General features: G+C 41.8%; 1 protein-coding gene and 1 pseudogene across 1 annotated transcript; one reads left to right on the top strand and one right to left on the bottom strand.

Moving 5' to 3' along the window:
• Nucleotides 1-441: 441 nt before the first annotated feature.
• On the bottom strand, nt 442-20,416 carry LOC102793303 (E3 ubiquitin-protein ligase TRIM21). The gene is made up of 15 exons (XM_035913230.2): nt 20,307-20,416; nt 17,493-17,637; nt 17,099-17,333; nt 16,155-16,375; nt 15,971-16,075; nt 15,126-15,221; nt 13,798-14,031; nt 12,820-12,967; nt 11,230-11,277; nt 11,011-11,037; nt 10,861-10,925; nt 10,585-10,695; nt 10,247-10,365; nt 894-990; nt 442-720 (listed from the first exon to the last, which is right to left on the bottom strand). The coding sequence occupies exons 1-15, from the start codon at nt 20,414-20,416 to the stop codon at nt 568-570; spliced, it is 1,914 nt and encodes a 637-aa protein (XP_035769123.2). The 3' UTR covers nt 442-567.
• LOC148103950 (uncharacterized) lies at nt 3,159-5,037 on the top strand (annotated as a pseudogene).
• Nucleotides 20,417-22,011: the final 1,595 nt, after the last annotated feature.

Consider the following 22,011-nt stretch of genomic DNA (forward strand, 5'->3'; position numbering starts at 1 on the left):
TCTTTCCCCCAGTCATGCCTGTCCCGTGTGTAGCAAGTGAAAATAAAATAAACAATAAAAACAAAGGTGAATTAAATAGACCAATACAGCAAGGCCGGGATGGTCCATTTGGTAAAGTTAAGAATAAAAAAAAATCAAAATGAAAAGAAACCTCCAATTTCAGATATTTGAGATTATGCTGAAAATAATGATACCAAACAAGGCAAGATAAACTGTTTTAAAGGTGAAATATAGAGGTAAAATCAAAAGTAGTCAAAAACAGTCATTTATACCCTGGACCCCAGAGGGGTAAAGCATGTTAGCTACCACTCACCGCTTGTTTGCAGGCTTTATTAAATGGAAAACTTCCACAATACATCCAAATGTATAATATTTGTTTAATAGATTATCAGTTTCAAAATACATAAAAACATTTAATCTGTATAACAGTCTGACAACTGCGAGGTTTAAATCAATAGGGAATATTTACAGATAGATACAATTGGGGAAAAAACTGACTAAGCTTATATGTATGGCAGGAAAATAAAACTGAGAGGAAGAAATACAATATTATGTAACTTTTAGGTGTCACTCGGTCATCTTCACTGGCGTGATGATCAGTGGTAAGTCGTTCCTTCCTGACTTGTTGGTGCAGGGGCTGAAGAAAGGGTAGAGGGTCTCATTGAAAATGTCATTAAAAGTATGGATGTGCATCTTAGCATCAACATTGTAGAAAGACACCTGCAAAGAAGAGAAACACACCTAAAGTAAAATTACATAAACAAGACAATAGTGAAAATATGTATATTTATAATATTTATCTATATGTAGCTAAATAAGTTGAAATTAAAGGGGGACTCAATTTGCACATTCTTTATGAGACAGGTAAATTCCAATCATGTACACCTGCGCACCTGTCCATTTTCAAAGTCCACAAATATCCCGATCTTATGAAGTACAAGGTTCACTGGGACATCTGTGTAGGGTTGAGATCGAAAGCCAAACTTATTTCTGTGGGGAGAAATGACAAAGGGAAAGGAAATTAAAGATGAAAAAGTTCTTCTAACATCAGTAGGACTAACTGCATTTTAATCTGCATTATTGCAAAAGCATGGCATTTTCATGCATTTTTAAGGAACTTAAAAAAGTAAGACATCTATCAGGTAAAAGGGAAAAATTAAACAACTGAAAACATTCTTTGTGGGGGATTGCTAAAAAGACCGGCTTTTAAACCCAACATTTACATGTCATTGCTTTATTTTTACATTCAGCAAATGCTGGGAAACATTAGCATCAATCTGGAGTGTTTCTGTCCTTTTCATTTATACAAGTACAATGTTATGTCTCACAGTTCTGTTTGGTCTTCATCCTCTGCTAATTGAATTTTCTGTCTCATTATTGGCTAAATGTGAATGTATGCAAAGACGACACAACAGTTCCCGTAGCTCTTCTGGGAGCTAGAGTCAACTAGAAAATGTCTTCTTGAGTGAGTCCTCTATGAAGAGGAGCCTTTCCTTATTGTCAGCGGTCGCGGCTGCTACAGAGTGGTGGCAGCCTCATTTCCCTCGGCCTTAAAACTGCAAGGCGGCCATGCTGCAACGCCAAAACACTGATGGTAAAATCACAGTGATCCCACCCACCATCAATGCGTCGGTTGCCCCCGGGAAAATTGTGGGGGTCACGGGAGATCCCGTCGGAACTATCGTCTGGATACCAAAGCTCCTAATAGCCAGGAGAATGTGATCCATTTCTTCAGTGAGTGAGCGGTAATCCCGCTAGGCCAGAGACAGGGAGTTGGCGAGGCCAGCTTGCGCTGGAGCCAGCAACTGTTGGAGGAATACGTAAGTGAAGATGAATCCGTCATCATCCATTCCTAGCAAGGATAGCATACTTTCCAAGAGCTTGAGAGGCCATCATCCAGGCCAGAGAGAGAGAGAGGAGTTTCTCAGCCCACTCTTCATCAGAGAGGGAGTAGCGAATGAGTGGTGTCATTCCCTTGGGTGGGGGGGGATCCCGGAGAAGGTCATCACACAACCCTCAGCAGATCCAGTAAGGCCACCACATGATGATATTTTGTTTTGTTGGCTGAAACGGCCAAAAAAAAGAAAACTCAGCTTCAACGTGCACAAACCATGAAGGAGGGGGTGAAGCCAAAAATCCGCCAGCTTAAAAGCCACAGCAAAAGTTGAAACATACAGCTCAGCTATCACTTCCAAAATAAATGAAGACAGAAAACTAAACAGCCATGGTGTTTGTAGGGTTACTGAAGTAGGGTTAGCTGGTATATAAAGATGAGCTAACATGGTGGCTAGCTACACCACTATTGTCAGCATATATAAACACCGTGAAGCTGGACGCCGAACGTTAACTTTTTTCCACTTGATAAAAGTTAACGCGAGGGTTCCCGAAGGTTAGGAACAAATGCAATCGCATGGCAAGTTGCTGTAAACTAGGGTTGCCAACCGTCCCTTAAAAAACGGAATCGTCCCGTATTTAGAAACAAAAGTACACGTCCCGTATTGAGCTGAAAAGGGACGCACTTTGTCCCGTAATACAGTGAGAATCAAAAGTAGTCTATATGTCAGGGTTCTGGGTCTGAGCAACCCAGGATCCCTGAGCAGTTATGGACTGGTTATATTATATGTATATTTGGTGTTGCTGTCTCTCTTCTTCCTGTTTGCGGATGTGTGTATGTGTTTCTGCGAGTGCCAGTCTGCGGGCGCCTTCAGGCCGGGTGGGTGTGGCCCTGCTGGTGGACTGGCCACACCCGAAGCCACACACCTGCTCCTCAGGCCTCGTCGGGGGAGCTACTTAAGAGAGTCTTGGAGCTCCCACCGACGCGGGATCATTTCGTGAGACTTCCCGTCAGTTCTCCAGTTGGTCTGTTTGTGAGTGTGAGCTTACCAAGGGTACTGAGGGTACTAACTACTGCCTCTATTTTCCCAGGAAGGATTGCTGGACGAGAGGGCAGCAGACACAGAGTGCACTGGCACGAGGGAGCGGACACACGAGCACAAACACTGGGAGAAGACACGGAGTGGAAGTCGGGAGCACACGGGGATGTATTGTTGTGTGTACAGTTTTCACTGTAAATAAAGAGCACTGTTTGCATCGCAGAGTCTGCGTTTTGGGTCCTCATTCCCCATATCCCCACGGTCTGCCTGCCTGACCGTGACAGAATGATCCCGCCAGGCATGGACCCAGCGGTCTCTGAGGAGAGGCTCAGGAGGGAGGTGATGGACAAGGTTTACCGCCTATGCGAGTTGTGTGGGGAGAAGCCCGCGGAAGGTTTGCGTCACGCCGTGGAGAGGCGGCTGCAAGAGACGCTGTTCAAATTCCCCTGGCTGGTGGACTCCCTCAATTCAGTAGTCCTGGACTTCCTGCTCTCAACTCTCCACCTTCACTCTCCTACTCAGGCTGCTCGCCAGCCCGGTCAGCTGGTGGATGCACAGCCTGACACGCCGGCCCCGACGTCTACCCGGAAACGACGCTCGCGCCGCCGGCGTTCCTCACCGCAGCCGACTTCCCGGACATCTCAAGAGCCGGCTGTGGAGAGTAATAAGGACACTTTTTCATTTCTCACCCATTTCCTTCTTTGTTTTTAGTGGATGGTGACTCCGCCGACGCTGCTGTAAGCCAGCCAACAGTGCAGCTAGCGTCTCCTCGTTCAGCGATCTCCACACCGCTCAGCTCTTCACCATCTGTAGCAGTGCCACCTGCTACGACGCTACCCGGACCTGCTCGGCCCGAGCCGGAGGAGCTCATGCTGCCAGCCGAGGAGCAGCTCAGCGGGCAGGAGCCGGTGGAGCTCAGCGAGCGGGAGGAGCCCGCGCCGCAGCCGGTGGAGCTCAGCGAGCGGGAGGAGCCCGCGCCGCAGCCGGCGGAGCTCAGCGAGCCGGTGGAGCCAGCGCCGCTGCCGGAGGGACCTCCACGTCTAGCGCGCCCTCCACGCCGTCCACATCCAGCGCGTCCACGTCAGCGACCAGCGCGCCACCGGCCATGTACCACATCTCGCTGTTGCTCACCGGAGCAGCGCCACCGGACCCGGGGCAAGCCGCCGGAGGAGCAGCTCAGCGAGCCGGTGGTGCCAGCGCCGCTAGCTGAGGAGCGCGGCAAGCCTGAGGGGGCCGAGCTGGAGCAACCCGCGCCGCAGCCTGAGCTGGAGCTCAGCAAGCCTGAGGAGCTCAGCGGGCAGGAGGAACCCGTGCTGCCCACGCAAGACCTTGGAGAGCCGGAGGGGTCAGCACGTCCGCGACCCGCACGACCGCAACCAGCACGTCGTAGATCAGGTGCCACACCTCGCGGTTGCTCGTCGGAGCCACGCCGTCGTCACCGGACCCGTGGCCGCCCACCGCAGCTGCCACGCCGTCGTCACCGGACCCGTGGAAGCCCGTCGCTGCTGCCACGCCGCCGTTACCGGACCCGTGGAAGCCCGTCGCTGCTGCCACGCCGCCGTTACCGGACCCGTGGAAGCCCGTCGCTGCTGCCACGCTGTCGTCACCGGACCCGTGGCCGCCTGCCGGGACCGTTTCGCAGCGGCTGCCGGATGCATATCTGCCTGCCGCAGCAGCAACGCCACCGCCGGACCCGTGGCCGCCCGCCGGAGTTGCAGCGCCGCCGCCGCCAGATCCGTGGCAGGCCACCAGAACCGTTTCGCCGCCGCCACCGGACCCGTGGCAGGCCGCTGGAGCTGCTGCGTTTCCATCAAGGGGTTAGAGGTAGGCCACCTGAACTGTTTTGCCGCCACTGCCTAACCCACAGCAGGTCCCGCTTGTTTTGCCGTCCTGCGGGTCGGCCGCCAGAACTGTGTTTGCTGCCACTGGACCGGGGGATTGGACTGTTGAACTGTGTTTTTCTTTTGTTGCTTTGTGGTGGCTGTTTGGCGGAGAGGTTTTGGGGCCCTCCGTCCTGGACCCCCCGCCACCCGCCCCGGGTTGGTTGTACTGTGGTTTTTGGTTTTGGTGTTTTTGTTTTAGGGTCGTCGGGAGTCGACCCTTAGAGGGGGGGTACTGTCACGGACCCGGTTCCGGGGACTCGGGGTCCGTGAACAGTATGGACCTTTATTATGATTATTATTGGGTGTATGTTTGCTGCACTGTGCTCTTGTGTTCCATGCTTGTGTGTGTGTGTGTGTGTGTGTGTGTACGTGTGTCTGCGGGTGTGGCTGGAGGATGAAGGACAGCCACCTGCAGGCCTGATGGGTGTGGCCCTGCCAGCTGCTGGTCACGCCTAGGTTCCCACACACCTGCTTCTGATCAGGCTCGTCGGGGGAGCTACTTAACAGAGCGATGGAGCTTCCTCCGGCGCAGGATCGTTGAGTTAGACTCCATGTCAGTGTCGCAAGTACTGTTAAGTGTATGCCTGCTGGAGTGGTGCCATAACGACTGCGTCTATTGGTTTTTCCTCAGGAGAGCGGAACACGGGACTGCAGGACGCACGGGGTGTGCGTAGGCACAGGAGCAGAGAGCACGGAATACCAGCACTTGGGAGAAGGCACGACACAGGAGTTGAGGGAGCACTCGGGAGACTTATTGTGTGGTGTATATTTACCCCCACTGTAAATAAATGCACTGTTCATTGCACTAAGTCCAGCGTTTGGGTCCTTTCTCCAACATTCCCCACGGCTTGCCCTGGCAAACCGTGACACTATAAGTTTTAATGTAATTAACGCTTTGTTTGAAAACATAATTCCCAGCCCCGCTCCTGCTTTGTGACCAATGAGCTGACAGCACACTTATGACAATTCAGATTACCGCTCATCTCATTGGTTGAGGAAAGGTCGCTTGCGGAGAAAATACCGGAAGACAACAGATGACCACAACAAAAAGCATGGCCAACAGGGAAACAAATGCTGACACTGCGGTGCAAGTCTCAGACGACAGTACACCTGAAGCTGGGCAAACACTGTGCGATTTTCAAACTGCACGATTGGCTCGCATGGGTTATAAGTTCGTAGGTCACGATGCAGGGTCTCACACTATACGACCCGATGCTCTGATGCGACCCGAGTGCTCACACTGTGCGTCCATAAAATGAAGGTTATAACAGAAAATCTGTCGCTCGCTCTCCCTCTCTGTCTTTCACTCACACAGACACACACCACCATCAACTTTGCTAAATTGCTAATGAAAAACACTGATCAGACAGCTGTGATTGAGCAGCAATGTAAATCCAACTATTTTCACGGTTGTTGTGGTCGTGATAATTTGGTGATGCCACATCGAAAAGGCTCGGATGAGCTTTCCAAAGTTCTACAAGTTGTGCCTCCATCGCTTGTGTCCAGATCACACGCTGCACAGCTGTGCTGCTCCGTCTTTTTCACCGACGTTTACGTGTTTGCGCGTGAGCAGTGTGAGTGGCTGCGGTGACACCCTCACGAGCAATTGATGATCGGGAGCTGGTCGTGAGGTGTTAATCGCTTTTCGTTACCCCACGTATACTACACGATGCACGATGAAGGCCAAAATCGGGCCGATCACCAAATTGGTCGCACAACTCAAAAATCGGCTCAAAATGGGCCACAAATCGCACAGTGTAAGCCCAGCATTAGAGCAGCAATGTTTGTTCCTCTCAGAGAAGGAAAAAAAGGCTGCAAAAGTACAGGGAAGAATGGGAAAAGGAAAACACCTGGCTGGAAAAGTGCACGATAACACCTATAAAGCGCACTGCACTGTGTGCCGGCGCACTTTTTCCATAGACATGCTTCTAATGGTGGGCACATGAAGAACATGAGGGGCCTGAAAGCTCGGGGAACCCTTAACCAATTTTTGTCCACCAGGCCACGGCAGAAGCAGATATGGTATGTAAACACTGGTTTGTTTGTTTTTAAACCCTCTGGTTAAGGTTAATATGGGCATGTGCAGTGAATATCAGCGCTATGTGGCCAGAAGTGTGATAATATAATTTATTTTGTGTAATAAACAACTGCAAGGATAGATGATTACAACAAATAGATGAGTAATACATAAAAGTAATACATAGATGAATAATGATGATGAGTTATGATGCGTAATCATGGGAACAAGTGGGTTTACAAACGGGAGCAAAAGCTGAAATAATGCCTCTACTGAAGCCAATTGCACTAAATGCACTAAATGTGCACTGTTACAAGAATATTTTTCTTTCTATTGTTTTCTATTAATTTATATAATTTTAAGTTAAGCAGGACAGAGTTCTTTTAAAGAAAGATTTACTTTTATTCTCAAAAGTTAAGCATGACAGGCTTCTGTTTAAGAAAGAGACCTGTTTTATTGTGTTAATGTTGTCATTTTGAGCTAAAAATAAATGGCTAAATGATTTTTGTTTCCCATGTGTTGATATCACAAAGAATACACATCTACTTGAATCAAATTCAAGTCAAATGGTTAAAAAAATAATTTCACACACAAAAAAAGAGCTAAAAAATTCACCACACTGGGAAGGGTGAAGACAATTGGGTCGCCCGGCCCTGGCCACGAGGTGTCCCTTATTTATTTCTCAGGGAGTTGGCAACCCTACTGTAAACAGACCAAACTTTAGTCAGGAGAACAACTGAGATAATCCATCTACAATACAAGGTTAGTCATTAATATACTGCTGCATGGGCTGGTGTAGCCCAGTGGAATTGAGGTTCCACAGTTCTTCTTTTTCCTGTTCTGTCTAATCTATTTTTATAATTCTATATTTTATAATTCACTATAGTTTATTTGCTCTTTTTTGCCAAACCTATTCTCTATTGTCTCAAATCTATGTCTATCAAATTTATTTTGCCATCCTTTCACCTTATTGGCTTAAACCATACATTCTTGCATGTGATTGGTTAGGAGAATTAGATCCTGCCTCCTCATGCTTACTGAAGGACATTCGAGTGCAGTGTAGATGAGGCTACAGCGAAAGGCTAAAACAAACAATCCCTGATTAATGAGGAAAAATACTTTCTGTAGTGGAAAAAAATAACAGCCTGTAACCGGTATTTGGTTAAGGAGGAGCAGAACGGAATCACCTAGAAAACCGGAGGTTGTTTATACGGAAATTATAGCACTTCCGACCGTCTTGATGAGTGTTGTGGAAGTTAGCATTGCTAGCTGATGTAGCGAGCATGGTGCCCTCTTCCCAAGTCTATCGGTGTGTGGGTAAGTTGGGTAGGCACTGATGAAGTTTTCAAAACAGTGTTTGGAGGATTCAGTCGTTCTTATTAATAAGAACGACTGAATTTTTATTAATATTAATATTAAATTTTATTAATATTAAATAATATTAATAAAAATTGGTTTTATGTCCAAGTTAACCATGTGATAGTCCTGCCTAAGCCAATGCTCTTTATTCCACTTTTATTCCTCTTTATTTGCATGCAAATATTACTGCTGCTGCTGCAGGCAATGTGTAAAATGTGATTGAAGTCCTGTAGCTGGATAAGGAATATTACACAAATATTCTCCCCTGGTACTCTGGCTTCTTCCCACAGTCCAAAGACATGCAGTTAGTAGGGTTAGGTTAATTGATCAATTTAAATTGCCCGTAGGCGTGAATGTGGGTGTCTGTCTCTGTGTGTTAGCCCTGCAACAAACTGGCGACCTGTCCAGGGTGTACCCCGCCTCTCGCCCTACGACAGCTGGGATAGGCTCCAGCGTCTATCCCATATGGTTTTGTACGTGAAAAATTTGTTTAGAAATAAATGCTGATTAAAACTATAATGTAAGGTGAGTACAAGTCAGAAAAACTTGATAACTTTCTAGTTAAAGATAATGAGACTCCATAAACAATAATTAAGACTTAATCAGTTCTTTCATTTCCAAAAAGAAAAGTCCACTGTAATGTGTTTTTCAGTGCAAACTTATACTATTTTATTAGTTCAATGGTTTATTTTCATTTTGTATAAGGATTGAAATGATGCTATGTCCATATGGTTAACATACTTGAATACACAAATATGTGTGTGAGCTGAATTCCAAAGCTGGATGTAATAAAGGTTTTTATTGTCATGCAGGCTGGGTTTTTTTTCCCCCTTCCATCCCATTTGTGGTTGTTCATGGATTTCTGATGTTGGAACTCTCCTCTGAGAGGAGATGTCGAGCCATCCCAGACCCTAGAATTTGTCTGCTGCAATGATCGTCCTTAGTTCATTTGAAGATTCGCGGTTTGGTAGGACACGCCCAGACCACATAACAGTGCTGACAGTAGAAAAAGACCTGAGGGTGCACCCACTAAATCTTCTTTTCTGATTTTTTTCTCATCTTCTTCTCCAAGAAAAAGCGAGCTTGACTTGACACCCATGTGGAGACTCAGAGACCCTTAACAGTGATTCTATGACTGAGATTGTTTAGGTTATAAATTGTTTTGCCAGCTATAGTTGTGTCTATGTTGCAGTGCTATCATCTGTGTGATAATACAGCGTTCTCCTCAACTCACCTGCCTCCTGTAAACCATTCTCCCTTTAACACTACCTCACAAACCTAGAACTGGTCCACCAGAGGGTACATAGAAGCTCTGGTTAAACTGGGCTATAGTTACATTGTAAGGTTTTCAAACTGAGCTTTAAAATGAACAGTGATAATAAAAGCTGAGAGAGGCTAATAGCGATCACTGGCTGTTTTTAGGGGGCTGTTCAGATTAAATCGAACAAGATACAAAGCATTAAAACATGTTAAAAACACAACAGCCTTAATAAACGCAAAGTAGTTTGGACCCAGAAGCAGGTCATCATTTAAAGATTGGATATACCACCTGCTGTGAATGTTTTAATGGAGTACAGTTATTATTATTGTCACATGTCACAGCCAGTTTATGACCGTTAAAATAAATAAAATTCATATAAGAAATAAAATTGCCTTGTGTAAACTGTATATGGTGTTAAATAGGTCTATACTACAGTACTGCGCTGGACAATATGTTGCGGTCATAATTAAATGGAAGTGACTAAGTGACGATTTGTCCACAAATACTGTTTAGCTTCTCTCAGACCTATATTGAAACTAAAAATATATATACATATACAACATATGAAACATGTTGACTGTAGCTCTGAGGTACAACTTTTACTTTGAAGGGGAACCTTCTCCCTTTCCAGTTTGTGTCACACCATAATGTTGTATTACCACAAGTAGTTAACCACATACTTGCAGAAACACATGAAAATCTGCAAGCAATTGTGGCAATCTGCTAGCAACCAAAGTGACAACAAGCAGCATGCTTCTGGGAACCACCGCCAACCAGTTGGGAAATAAGCATTTTTCCCTCAGCTACAACGGCCAATAATTTGGAGAACTCTTCAACAATGTGTTTAACTCACTTGTCTCTTAAACTGATGAACCAGAATCCATTGTCTGGGGTGTATTCAATCTTCCCCTTCCTGCTGACGGAATACTTGACCACACCCAGGTCCCAGTCAGTCTTCCCGGTCACGTCCACCTTTTCAAAAAAACCACATTCCTTCACTCAAATAGTGAAACGCATGTAAGTCTGAAGAAGCCAAGATGTTTGGCCAACATTTGTTTATTTATCACACAATTGTATCTTGTAATGAAAGCAGTATGGAATCAAGTTTAATCAACGATAAAGAACTGAATTATAATATATGAGCAATGATTTTCAAGACTTTTGACTCTTAGAAAGGGCAAACCCTCATACCTCCCAATAATGTTTTCCAGAAGAGATTGGCTCCCTCCCTATAACACAGACAACTTTTTCAAACCTCTCTGAGTTGTCTGGCACCAGTTGGTGTCGATCTCCACACCTCACCTGCAGAAATATACAATTTATAATTACAGCTCATTTCATGGAGATTTTACATCTTCTTTTTCTACTGTTCTCTCTTTATGCTAAAAGAGAGGCTCCGAGACAAGAGGACACAGGAAGTCATTTCAGCATGATTGTAATGGTCTAGTAACTGAACAGGAGCCTCACACTTTTCAAGTCTGATGACAGCACCAGTCTTGGATGGGCGGTATTGGAGTCCAGAGTTACATCCACTGTGTTGAAAGAAGATGTAAAGAACTTCTTTTTCTGTTGGTAATTCTGCTTTCATTAATTTTAGCTTGGATGAGTGTCACTTACGTGCATATTCGTGTATCCCCTTTATCCCTGCAGACAAACAAAATTATGTATATATATAGATATTAATATTATATATTATTAACAAAATACAGTGCTGCTGTTAAAACTCACCAGATACATTTGGATCTTAATTATCAACAAGGTTAAAGTGGATGAAGTTGTATACAGTGTAACCGTTAAAAGAGCACTTGTTAAGGTGGAGAGGACATGGACACTCACTGGGTTGTGATCGAGAAGGACTGGGATCCAGTGTTTGTGCAGGAAAACCTGAACAGAAACAAGACAACAGGTGTAAGGAGCTAACATCAACCTACCTTACTGTTTGGTCTGGTAATCCAGCAGAAATAGAAGTAACAGCTAATACAAACCTGCACCACCAGGGGGGAGTATTTCATTGCTTAATGATTGTATCTGTAATACTGTCTGGCTTGAACACTTAAAAATACTTTAAAAAATTCCTCTAGTGGCAATTTATAGCCTGCTCCAGAAAGACAGTCATTGATAGTTTAATGGTTTCTCCCATCATAAGAACTTTATGGTGTGTGAATATATTTTATAATTCATCCATCTGAAAACTTATAAGGCTTAAAGTTGAGGGCATACTCTTGAGAGGGCTGCTAGGCCTCAACTTCTGTGTTGATGAGGAATTATTGGACAAATAACAGGTTTATTGTGTTTATTGACTAGACATGCAAAGCACAGTGCATGGGCACCCAGTGGGGCATGCTCATGCCACAGTGTAATGTGCATTTGTGCAATGAAGAGAAAGGGAATCACAGGAAGTAGTGGCATATAGTACACAAGAAGACCATGAATAGCCAATAAAAAACAATTGCATAGTACATGCAAATTAGTGAAAAAGCTCAATACAGGTTTTGGAGCCATTTGCTGAATCTCCACGCTGCTTTCTATGTGAAAGATCTCTTAAAGTAGAGTTTTTTTCACTTGCGTGTTTTTAATAAGATTATCTGACTATCTTCTAGCTGGTGCCTTTTGGGTCATCACAGCGGATCATCTGCCACCACCTCACCCTACCCCTAGCATTCTCTTCTATTATACTCACACTAACCGACTTCACTACATCCATGAATCTTCTCTTAGGGGATATTCTTCCTCCTCCCTATCAGCTTCATCTTCAATATCCTTTATTCAGTATACCCACCATCCACCCACCTCCTTTTCAAATGTGCAAACCATCTCAGCCTTGCCTCTCTGGGCTTGTCTAGATCCTAGATTGTAGATTGCACTTAATCTACTCATTTTTAATTCTGTTCATGCCCAATAGAAATCTTAACATCTTCAATTACCCCTGACACTTGTCTTCACCCACTCCACCCTACCTGCACTCTCTTCCACACCTCTCTTGTCCAATGTCTGTTGAATAAACCCCGATGTGTGGTATGGGTCATAAAAAGTTTGTGTCTGCATTTTGGTGATCAGAATTATAGTATTCTATTGTTCTACTACTTAGCATTAATTAACATATGGGTATCTGTGCATTACACTGGTACAGTTTATGGATGCAGCTTATTACCCAGACCAGCATTAGCTGAGTATTTAGCATTTCATTTGCAGTTCAAGAAAAACATAAAAGCATCAGCCAAGAAATTTATTTAAAGTTTCTTTTTTATATAACAGCCAGAGTCGGTTATCTATCGCCTAAATCTGTTTTGAGAGTTGTTGGGTTTTTTTGCTCAGTATGTTGAGTCTGAACTAATTAAAAATTCCCTGTTCTCTGTTCTCGCAGATTTTGTGTCTTCTTTATATATTATATGTGTAAACCAGCTGAATGCTTTTCATTACACTGACCTTTTTCTGTGATATTCTTCAGCTCTTTGGCAAACTTCTCCACCTGAGCTAATATAGACATGTAAATGGACTCTGTCCCCAGGTCAGAATTCACCGACACTTTGTACCAGTCTTTGGTAGGTGGAGGGCTGGACAGAATTGGGAACATCTAGGGAGCAGGTGGAAAGAAATGTTAGAATTTTTTTCTTGTCAGTATTTACCAAAATGCCAACTCTTCCTACAGGATCAGGAGTTGAGCATCAAAGCTTATCAGACATTAAGTCACCGTCATGTTGTCAAGCAACCACCTAATAATAGAGTAAAATGTTCCTTACACAACAAACGGGCACTTATGTGCTCTTATAAAAGCTTACAAAAGCTTTGTGTCACTCATTTGATGTCAGTGACATATAATTTGGCAAATATTAAATATAATCATTTTTGATATCCCCAATCTGTGAAGTGTACATTACATCCCTTTTCACCCTAACTTATCAAGTCAAGTTTACTTTATTTAGAAACTATATGAGTAGTTTAATGTTTGCTTCAGTAAAAGTATAAATATACTTAAGGTAATAGGATTTCAATCCACGTGAATTTGACCTTAAACAGATTGTTGTCACATGCATGTTATGTATATGTATAGGTAAACCAAAAGCCATACAAGTATACACCCATATAGTATATCTTTTACTATATTCTAGATAAACAAATCATGCATATCAATTTTTCATTATATACTTAATGGGTCTGGCCAGTGTCTGACCAATGAGTGCATTAGTATGCCTTAATGATACATGCAAATGCATTTTGATGTATAAGAACATTTTGTCAGTTCTGTGGTTATCTTCTATTTATTTGTATAAATAACATTTACCACCTCTACTTTTTTACTTTCCTCAGTCTGATTCAGTATGTCAGTTTGCCAACAGCACAGAATATATAGTATTGGAACATGGGGGTGTACTAGCATCTTCACATTCATCCTTAAATTCTCACTTTCACACAGTATAAATGATCATCTAATTGGGCAAGCTTGGAAAGCTCGCTTTGTCTCTTCTTTAGTTCTTCGATCTCCTGTTCCAGCTGCCTTGTCATGGATTCAGCATGGTGCTGTGCCACCTTCCGGCTGTTCTCCATCGTCTCCACCAGCTCTGCCTGGGAACGTTCAATGAAACAAACCAAACTCGAGAATAGAGAAATGCTGCCCGCCGTCTCTCGGTCCACTGCCAGCTGGAAAGTTAGACAGAGTGATATGAGATACATAATTGTTTAATTTGTTTTGGTTTAAAATATATATTAATCTCCCCTGTAAAGGAAAATTCCCACATCACATGGAAATATGCAGCATCTGTGAATTGCAGCTCAGATTTCAAATGTAAGGAACCTAAATTTTGCTACAACTAAAAATCTAAGAACATATGCAAAATGTCTAGAAATCCTAAAATGCAAGGTAAAAAGTTAGAAACATAAAATCTTTACCAAAGTTTGAATATTGTAATTAAAAATTGAGAGTGTTTCATAAATGATTTTGTTGTTTAGAAAAACATAATGTTTTTCTAAACAACAACTTAAAATGTAATATGTGAATTTGGTAATCAGATATAAATTGTAGATCAGGGAAATACACCTGCACTTTTATGTAAAATTGGCTATAGATATTGTTTAATAAGCTCCCAACATGTGGAAATACATAATTTAAGTTTGAAAAATTCAATTCAATTTTATTTATACAACAACAGTCGCCTCAAGGTGCATTATATTGTAAGGTATACCCTACAATATTACACAGAAAACCCCCAATAATTATATGACCCCCTATGAGCAAGCACTTTGGCAACAGTGGGAAGGAAAAACTCCCTTTTAACAGGACGAAACCTCTGGCAGAACCAGGGTCAGGGAAGGGCAGCCATCAGGTGCGAACAGAAAAAGGTTTCCCTGGGTCTTTTCCCATGTTGTAGTTGTGTGTCTTATTTTGAAAGAAATGTTTACGTGTTACCATAGTGACCAGAGAGCATTAAGGGGCAGAAAGGAGGACGTTACTCTCAATGTTGTTGGCGCATTTCAGGAGGACGCTGCTGATAAAGTTACACAAATACACACTGAATTCGCTAAATAGCACAGTTTTTGTCTTGGTCGTATAATTTTATTTTTTTGCATTTATCCTTGACACCTTAAAGGCCGGTCAGTGAAAATATTGTGTGACGTTAAACCAGTGCAAAAAAGGTTGGGGACTGCTGGTTTAACAAAAACCTTGAAGTGATATGAAGATTTACAGGTTTTACCATGCACCTGTCGTCTTACACAAGAATGTGTTTGTGTTTTACCTCCAGGTCTGTCACTGACACATTTATCTCTTTGATCTTGTTGATTCTCTCGATAATCATGTCCTGGATTGTCCGCTCTGACACAGTCAGCAGTGTCTAAATACACAAACATTCATGTTACACAGTGCTGACTTCACTTGACCTTTAGCCTATTGGTGTTCTGAAACACACGTGGGGAACAAGGGTGGATCTGGTTGTGATAATGTATGTCAGACAGTAGTCAATGAGCATATCTTACAAAATACCTCCTTCTGGAAACAAATAATCACTACATAACTTCATATTTTATGCAGTATGACCTGAAACCAAATGTTTAAAAATGATATATTGAATAGAAACAGTGTAGAGCAAGGGTAAGCAACTCCAGGCCTCGAGGGCCGGTGTCCTGCAGGTTTTAGATCTCACCCTGGTTCAACACACCTGAATCACATGATTAGTTCATTACCAGGCCTCTAGAGAACTTCAAGACATGTTGAGGAGGTAATTTAACCAATTAAATTAGATGTGTTGGATCAAGGACAGATCTAAAACCTGCAGGACACTGAGGCCTGGAGTTGCCCACCCCTGCTGTCGAGGAACATAGATTCTATGTATTTGACTCATTTTCTGTTATCAAACTGCTCCACTGTCTAAGAATTTAGGCTCAGATGTTAAATCATTTTTAACAGATTTTTTTTTTAAATGGTCTAGTTCGTTCATGCCAGAACTTCATACTATCACATGTCAGTTATCACCTGCTTTTTAGCAATTCTTTGTTACTCCTTTAAAAAAAATGTTCATGGAAACTTCCCTAACCTAATCCATCTGTCCTTTGTCTCTATCTTTTTCTGTTTTAATTTTCAAACCTTGGTTTCCATCCATTTGGTTTCAACGGTCACTGTGTCATGGTCTGGATGATCCTCCATCTCGCATTCAGGACAAATGCACACCTGGTCACTCCTACAGAAAATCTGAAGCCCATTGCATATGATTTTTATTTGGTCTTCTTTAAGGACTTCATTCAACAGGTGCAGAAGGTGAACGTTTTACCAATATTGGCCTGTTGTGGATCTCACAAAGAGGGACATTGTGGCTCATCTCAGTCCCACTCAACGTGTATCTCCTCCTCCGGGTATGTGGTCGGTGGGAAACCGGAGGACCTGCCACATAGGTTTCATTCAATGCATCACTGAAACTGTGGTTTGGCACTGAGGATGCTCGTGAGTTATTGACTGGAGGAAAGGACGTTGAGATTGAGTCACTTTCCAAGCCTGAAGATGAAAAAAATATCAGGGATTTTCAGGTTAGTCAGTCGCTTTAGTGAAAAGTCAAATATCTATTTGGGTACACAATGCTGACATTTTGTAGAGCCATTCATTGACCCTAGATCTTTGTTCAAGTACAGTTGTGGTCAGAGGTTTACATACACTCATCATGGGCATGAATCACATGTTAACATTCTGCTAATGATGATTTCTTTGAACTGCTGTTTTTTTCTGGGTGGAATAATTATTCAGCATTCATCTTTCCTAATCCACAAAAGGTGAAAGTGCACATTCAATTTAACTAAATGTAATTCAATTCAATTCAGATTTATTCATACAGAGCCAATTCGGAACAACAGTCGCCTCAAGGCGCTTTATATTGTAAGGTAGACCTTACAATAATACATACAGAGAAAAACCCAACAATCATATGGACCCCCTATGAGCAAGTACTTTGGCAACAGTGGGAAGGAAAAACTCCCTTGTAACAGGAAGAAACCTCTGTCAGAACCAAAATAGGTTTGTGCCTAGATAAACCTAACAGGGCACTTCTCTAGGCTCGTAGTCTTGTATAAGTTTGCTGCTGTGCAACATAATTATGACAGGACAGTCATTTACCAAGTACTCTGAATTGCCTACTCTGAAATCTGAGAACTCCTCCAGATTGTACTTGAGGTTTGAAAAGTACTCTATAAATTATTACAGATGGAAACACAGAAGTTTTCTTACTCCGAGAAAAGGTCTGGTGAGTCTTTCGCACAGGGTGATGCAGCTTTTTCTTCAGTTCATCAAATAAATGGCTTGACGGGCTTCCATGCCCTCCACTTCCCTTTCTTCCACTCTTATTCTTTACTACTCCATTTTTCATGGATTTATACTGGTCAGTGATCTCTCGTAGTGTTCTGTTAATCTGGAGGTCCGGTCGCTTTTCAAAGCTCTTTTTACACAGAGGACACTTGAAAACCTGGAAGGAAAGATGGAAATAAGATATAAGCAAAGATGGAAACAATAGAAACAGAAAAGACATCGGAGATGCAGGAATGACGAAAATATGTTAAATAACTTCTCTGAACGTCAACAAGGGAATGAAAAAGCTGAAAATGAAGGAAATTTAAAAAAAGACCTTAGTTCCATTCCAGTATTTGGTGATGCATTGCATGCAGAAGCTATGTCCACATGGTGTGGATGCAGGGTTGGTGAATACATCAAGGCATATGGAGCACTGGAACTGTTCTTCACATAAAAAACTGTCATATAGAGACATCTTTCTGGAAGCAAAAGAGAGACGCAAACAATCTTTAGGAGAGTTTCAACATATGCATGATAACATTTGTGATTTTAAGCAACATAAACCACATAACTAATTTGGTTTATGTTGGTTTGGTGTATTTCAGTGACTAAGCAGTCACTGGAGGAGGTTACAGCTTCTCCAGTGTGATGATTTGGCAAATTTACTGCTGTATGCTCTCAATCTTATTGGTGGCATACATAATAAAGGATGGGATAATGGTGCACCTTACATGGTATTTCATCTGGCTGTTCACACAAGTAAACTTGATGCACTTCGTCAAAGGTTTCACTTGTCTTTTACACAAAAGATGTCCTTTGGCATTTGTACTCTGACAAACCATGTCAAGGCATGTCAGAGGAACAGATCTGTCACTCCCAGCTGTCACTCGTTTTTCAACTTTGGAATAAAAAACTGCTGGATTATAGTAAAATCATAAAAGCTGATCAAATGTAGCTCCTGATCCTTTAATGCAATTTAACCGAGGTATTTCTTACAGTGTAGTGAAATAAAACCTTCACAGATTGTCATGTGCGTAAACAGCAAAACATCAATTCTGACAGAGTATACTGCCCCCTGCTGGCTCAAGTATTTGTTATTCCCCACCTTTAAGCTTTAATTCCTCTCTTCACTCAAAGCATGTTAAAGGAAAACCTTCTAAATATCCAGCTCTCAAGTTTTTTTCTACATGTTTCACTTTCTGATTGAATATCTAATTGTGTGTGTGATACTTTTACTATCACACTTGACCTTTGAAACACTTTCGCTCATAATCAAGCTCATCATGTTATCTGAGGTGATAACCTTCCTCCTCAGGTAGCTGCTGGGAGGACTTCTCACTAACCACTGATAACAACTTCATTAAGACTTTCTTCAGAGAACAACTGAGGCTTCTGTAACGTAGCTTTTGTCCCGCAACTGTGCTCAGTCCCTGAAAACACAAAATTGTCTTATTGTGTTATATGGTCTGATCAGCATGTCGGGTTGAATTTAACACTAGGAGATACTAGTTGTACTTTGGGTGTTTGGTGTGTTTTAATGTGAGTGCTGTCTGACTTTTTTAAACAAGTGAAACCCAAGAGAGGAGCAAAGAGTCATGAAGCAGTTATCTAACAAGCTATTTATTTATTATGAGAATCAATGCATAGAAGTCATGTTTAAATTTAGTGTATCAAATGTCTAGCAACAAAATAACAGGGTTAAGAGGTTCAGGCAAGCTGAATATATGAGAGACAAAGGACAGACTCACACATATCTCTCTTTGATGACTAAAATCTGAACAGTATGGTAAGAGGATTTCAGGAATGAAGTTGATCGAGATTTTGTTCAGAACCCACAGGTACAGGTTTATCTTTATACAGGTAACATGATGTTGAGCAACACATTTCACAAATACTTTCACGGGAAGCCATGCATAATTCTGTCTCATGTGTAAACTTCTCATGCTAGCCTATCCTGTTTCAGGGTTGTATGGGGCTGGAGAGTATTGTTATTGTTCTGGAGTTAAATGTGTGGAAATCCCAGGATGGTTCATCTGTCTGTCCCACAGCTACTACATGCAGGTCAGGTATTTGTTTTGTGAGGGAGGGAAATACATGCACAAGTGTGAAATCCTGCAGGTTAAAGAGAGCTAGTTATTTGTCAAAAGAAACTAGTACCATTGTCAAATATTAGATTTTTTTCTTGAGTCATCAACCATGAGTTGAATCGTGCTCAATTCATGAGCATTGAGATAATGATTTACTACTAAAAATTGTTATATGAGCAAGGAAAGATGCAGATCACAGGCTCCATTTAGGACAAAAATCAAAAGCTTAAAAAAATCCTCTTAGCACGTTTCCTAGATAAACGTATAAATTACTTTGCCAACTTTCCTAATTTTGGCATTAAAACATTTGTCAGGGGTTCTTATGGAAGAGGGAACAAAAGAGGAATTATATCCAAAATTAAAAAACAGTGTGTTCATCATCTTGGTTTGCAGCCAAGAGATGATTACAAAGCACAATTATCATGATTATGCTCAATCTTTAACTTCCATTAAGAAGGTCATACCCACAAAGCACAAAGTAGCTGAAGTAAACAACATTACAGCCATAATATGACTCAGCTAAAATTCTAAAATCCACAGAATAAACCACTAAAGTGCCCACAAATATGTGGAGCACGTTTGGTGTTCTGGTAGCTGCAAAACCATTGCAAAATGTTATCTCACTGCTTGAAAATTATCCTTGGAGATGGGATGGTTGGGGTTTGGAGATCTAAGTTAAGAGACTGGCAGCAGCATTTTGAACAAGCTGAAGATGTGAGAGGGATGCTTGGCTGACTCTAGCATAAAGTGCATTGCAATAGTCAAGCCAAGTTGAGATAAAGGCATGTATTATTTTCTCAAAGTCATGCCCTGACAAAAATGGCTTAAGCTTTGCCTTAATTGGAAAAAGCTTTTTTTGCAACTCAGAACTGATTTGTTTACTAAATTTAAAATCCAAATCCATTATGGCTCCAAGATTTGTTACATGCTGTTTGATGAGTGACCCAAACTATTACATTTTACTCCTAAATCTCACTAATCAACATATGCCAGAAAAACAACAAGCACAGCCTCGTATTACAAGAAATACACAAAATAATAACAAAAGGAAAATGTGATACCTTAATGCAGGTAAGGTGGACAGCACAGAAATCCAGAGATGTCCCACCTTGGTGGTATCTTGGCCGCTCACACTCTCAATTATGAGGTGTCTCGGTGTCTGTACATGCATAAGTAGTGTGTTCAAGAAAGTACTGCCACGCCCTCTCATAGTTCTCTGTAAATGTGGCAGGACTGGTTAAGATAGTGAAAAAAGAAAAACTAGGTCAGAGGACGTCAGATCTTATCTCTGTATATGTTTATAGTAACACTCTGTGATACAGCCTGTGAGACTGTATCACATATCATAAGTATTATGAATTACTGATTATAAGTAAAACAAATTTGTGATATAGGATTATTTTGAGATTTTGTGATATAGGGTGTGTTCTTTGTTTTTTGCCATTGTGTGTGATAGAACTGCCCTGAGCGTTAAATCTGGCCTATATCAGATTTAAGGTCCTCATCTGGTGCACATCTGAGCTGTTTTCAGCATGCTTGCTATTTTAAGATCACTCCACAGAAATCATCTTGCAATGGCTGCTGGATCTCCTTGAGGGTGTCAAAATGGTGATCCTTTACCAGAGGTGTGTTTATTTTTTGTATAACTCTTTTAAAATTGATTAAGATCTATAAACTTCAGCATAATTTTTAAGTGTTGCACATGACCAGTACATTTTCATATCATTTGGTTGTGCTAAGACACTGCAGCAGGCTGTTTAATCATCCTCTCCATTAAGAATATTTTGTTGTTGAGGTTTTTAAGGCGAGTAACTTCTAACCATGTCACATTAGCTTAATACTACTACTACTACCACCAACAACAACAACAACAACAATGATGATGATGATGATAACACATTTTTATATATAGGTGCCTTTCAAAACCTCAAGGTCACCTGAGATTAGTACAGCAATTTAAAAAAAATATGTACACAACTAAATGAGAAACTAGTAAAACCAGGTAACAAAAGCATTAAATATGTTCAAAATAAAAGGAGACTAAGGCCAGTTGTCCACTATTTTTGGTGTGTGACTATTATGGTGAGAATGTCGGATGAAACGACTAAGACACCAGATACATTTTTTTGAGCAAACTTATAAAACTTCTAGTGAGGGAGGCTGTCATTTATTTTTCCATTGAATTATGAAATTAATGCAAACTTCAGAGAAAGCTCTCTGCAGTTCATCATATCACTGTTTTTATGTAATATTTGTAATATTTTGACATTAACAACAACTTCAGTGTGCACAGCTCTGGCTGGTCAAGACTCTGTACTGGAATAAGAATAAAATTAGATCTTCTTATTCTCTCATCCGTCTCTCTGTAGGAGTCTATAATTGATTCATTGCTGTAGAGGAGCCAACTGTGGATGCCTTTCAACTGCTCTGCATGTGCTTTTTTATTCTAGTAATCATTTGGGGGGGTTTTCAGTTCCTGCATCTGAATCAGTAACATTTCACAAGCTTGTCATTCCTTTCTGCTGAGAAATAATTACACCGAGAGAAAGATAAGCACACTCTGACAGTGTGCACCCAAATAAGATGTTGCGAAACAGTAGTTTTAACCTTCATAACCAATTCCCAGAAAAACAAAAACAAACAAGTTCAAATCCAAAAAGCAAAGAAAATGTGTCTTCATAGCATAATGGTTTATACATTTTCCTTAAAAGAGGAGGAGTCCTACATTGTTCTTGGGAGGAGGTACAAATCGCTTTTTCAAAACAA

The sequence above is a fragment of the Neolamprologus brichardi genome, chromosome 3, assembly GCF_056152115.1.
Source record: "Neolamprologus brichardi isolate AB-2024 chromosome 3, ASM5615211v1, whole genome shotgun sequence".
NCBI classification, from domain to species: Eukaryota; Metazoa; Chordata; class Actinopteri; order Cichliformes; family Cichlidae; genus Neolamprologus; species Neolamprologus brichardi.

Excerpts from the sequence above, each read along its gene's own strand:
- LOC102793303 (XM_035913230.2), bottom strand. The coding sequence starts at position 20,416 with ATGCATGTACAGACACCGAGACACCTCATAATTGAGAGTGTGAGCGGC. Across the intron at positions 16,076-16,154 it reads TCCACAACAGGCCAATATTG|ATTTTCTGTAGGAGTGACCA; the intron begins GTAAAACGTTCA and ends AATGGGCTTCAG. Across the intron at positions 721-893 it reads TGGACTTTGAAAATGGACAG|GTGTCTTTCTACAATGTTGA; the intron begins GTGCGCAGGTGT and ends TCTTCTTTGCAG.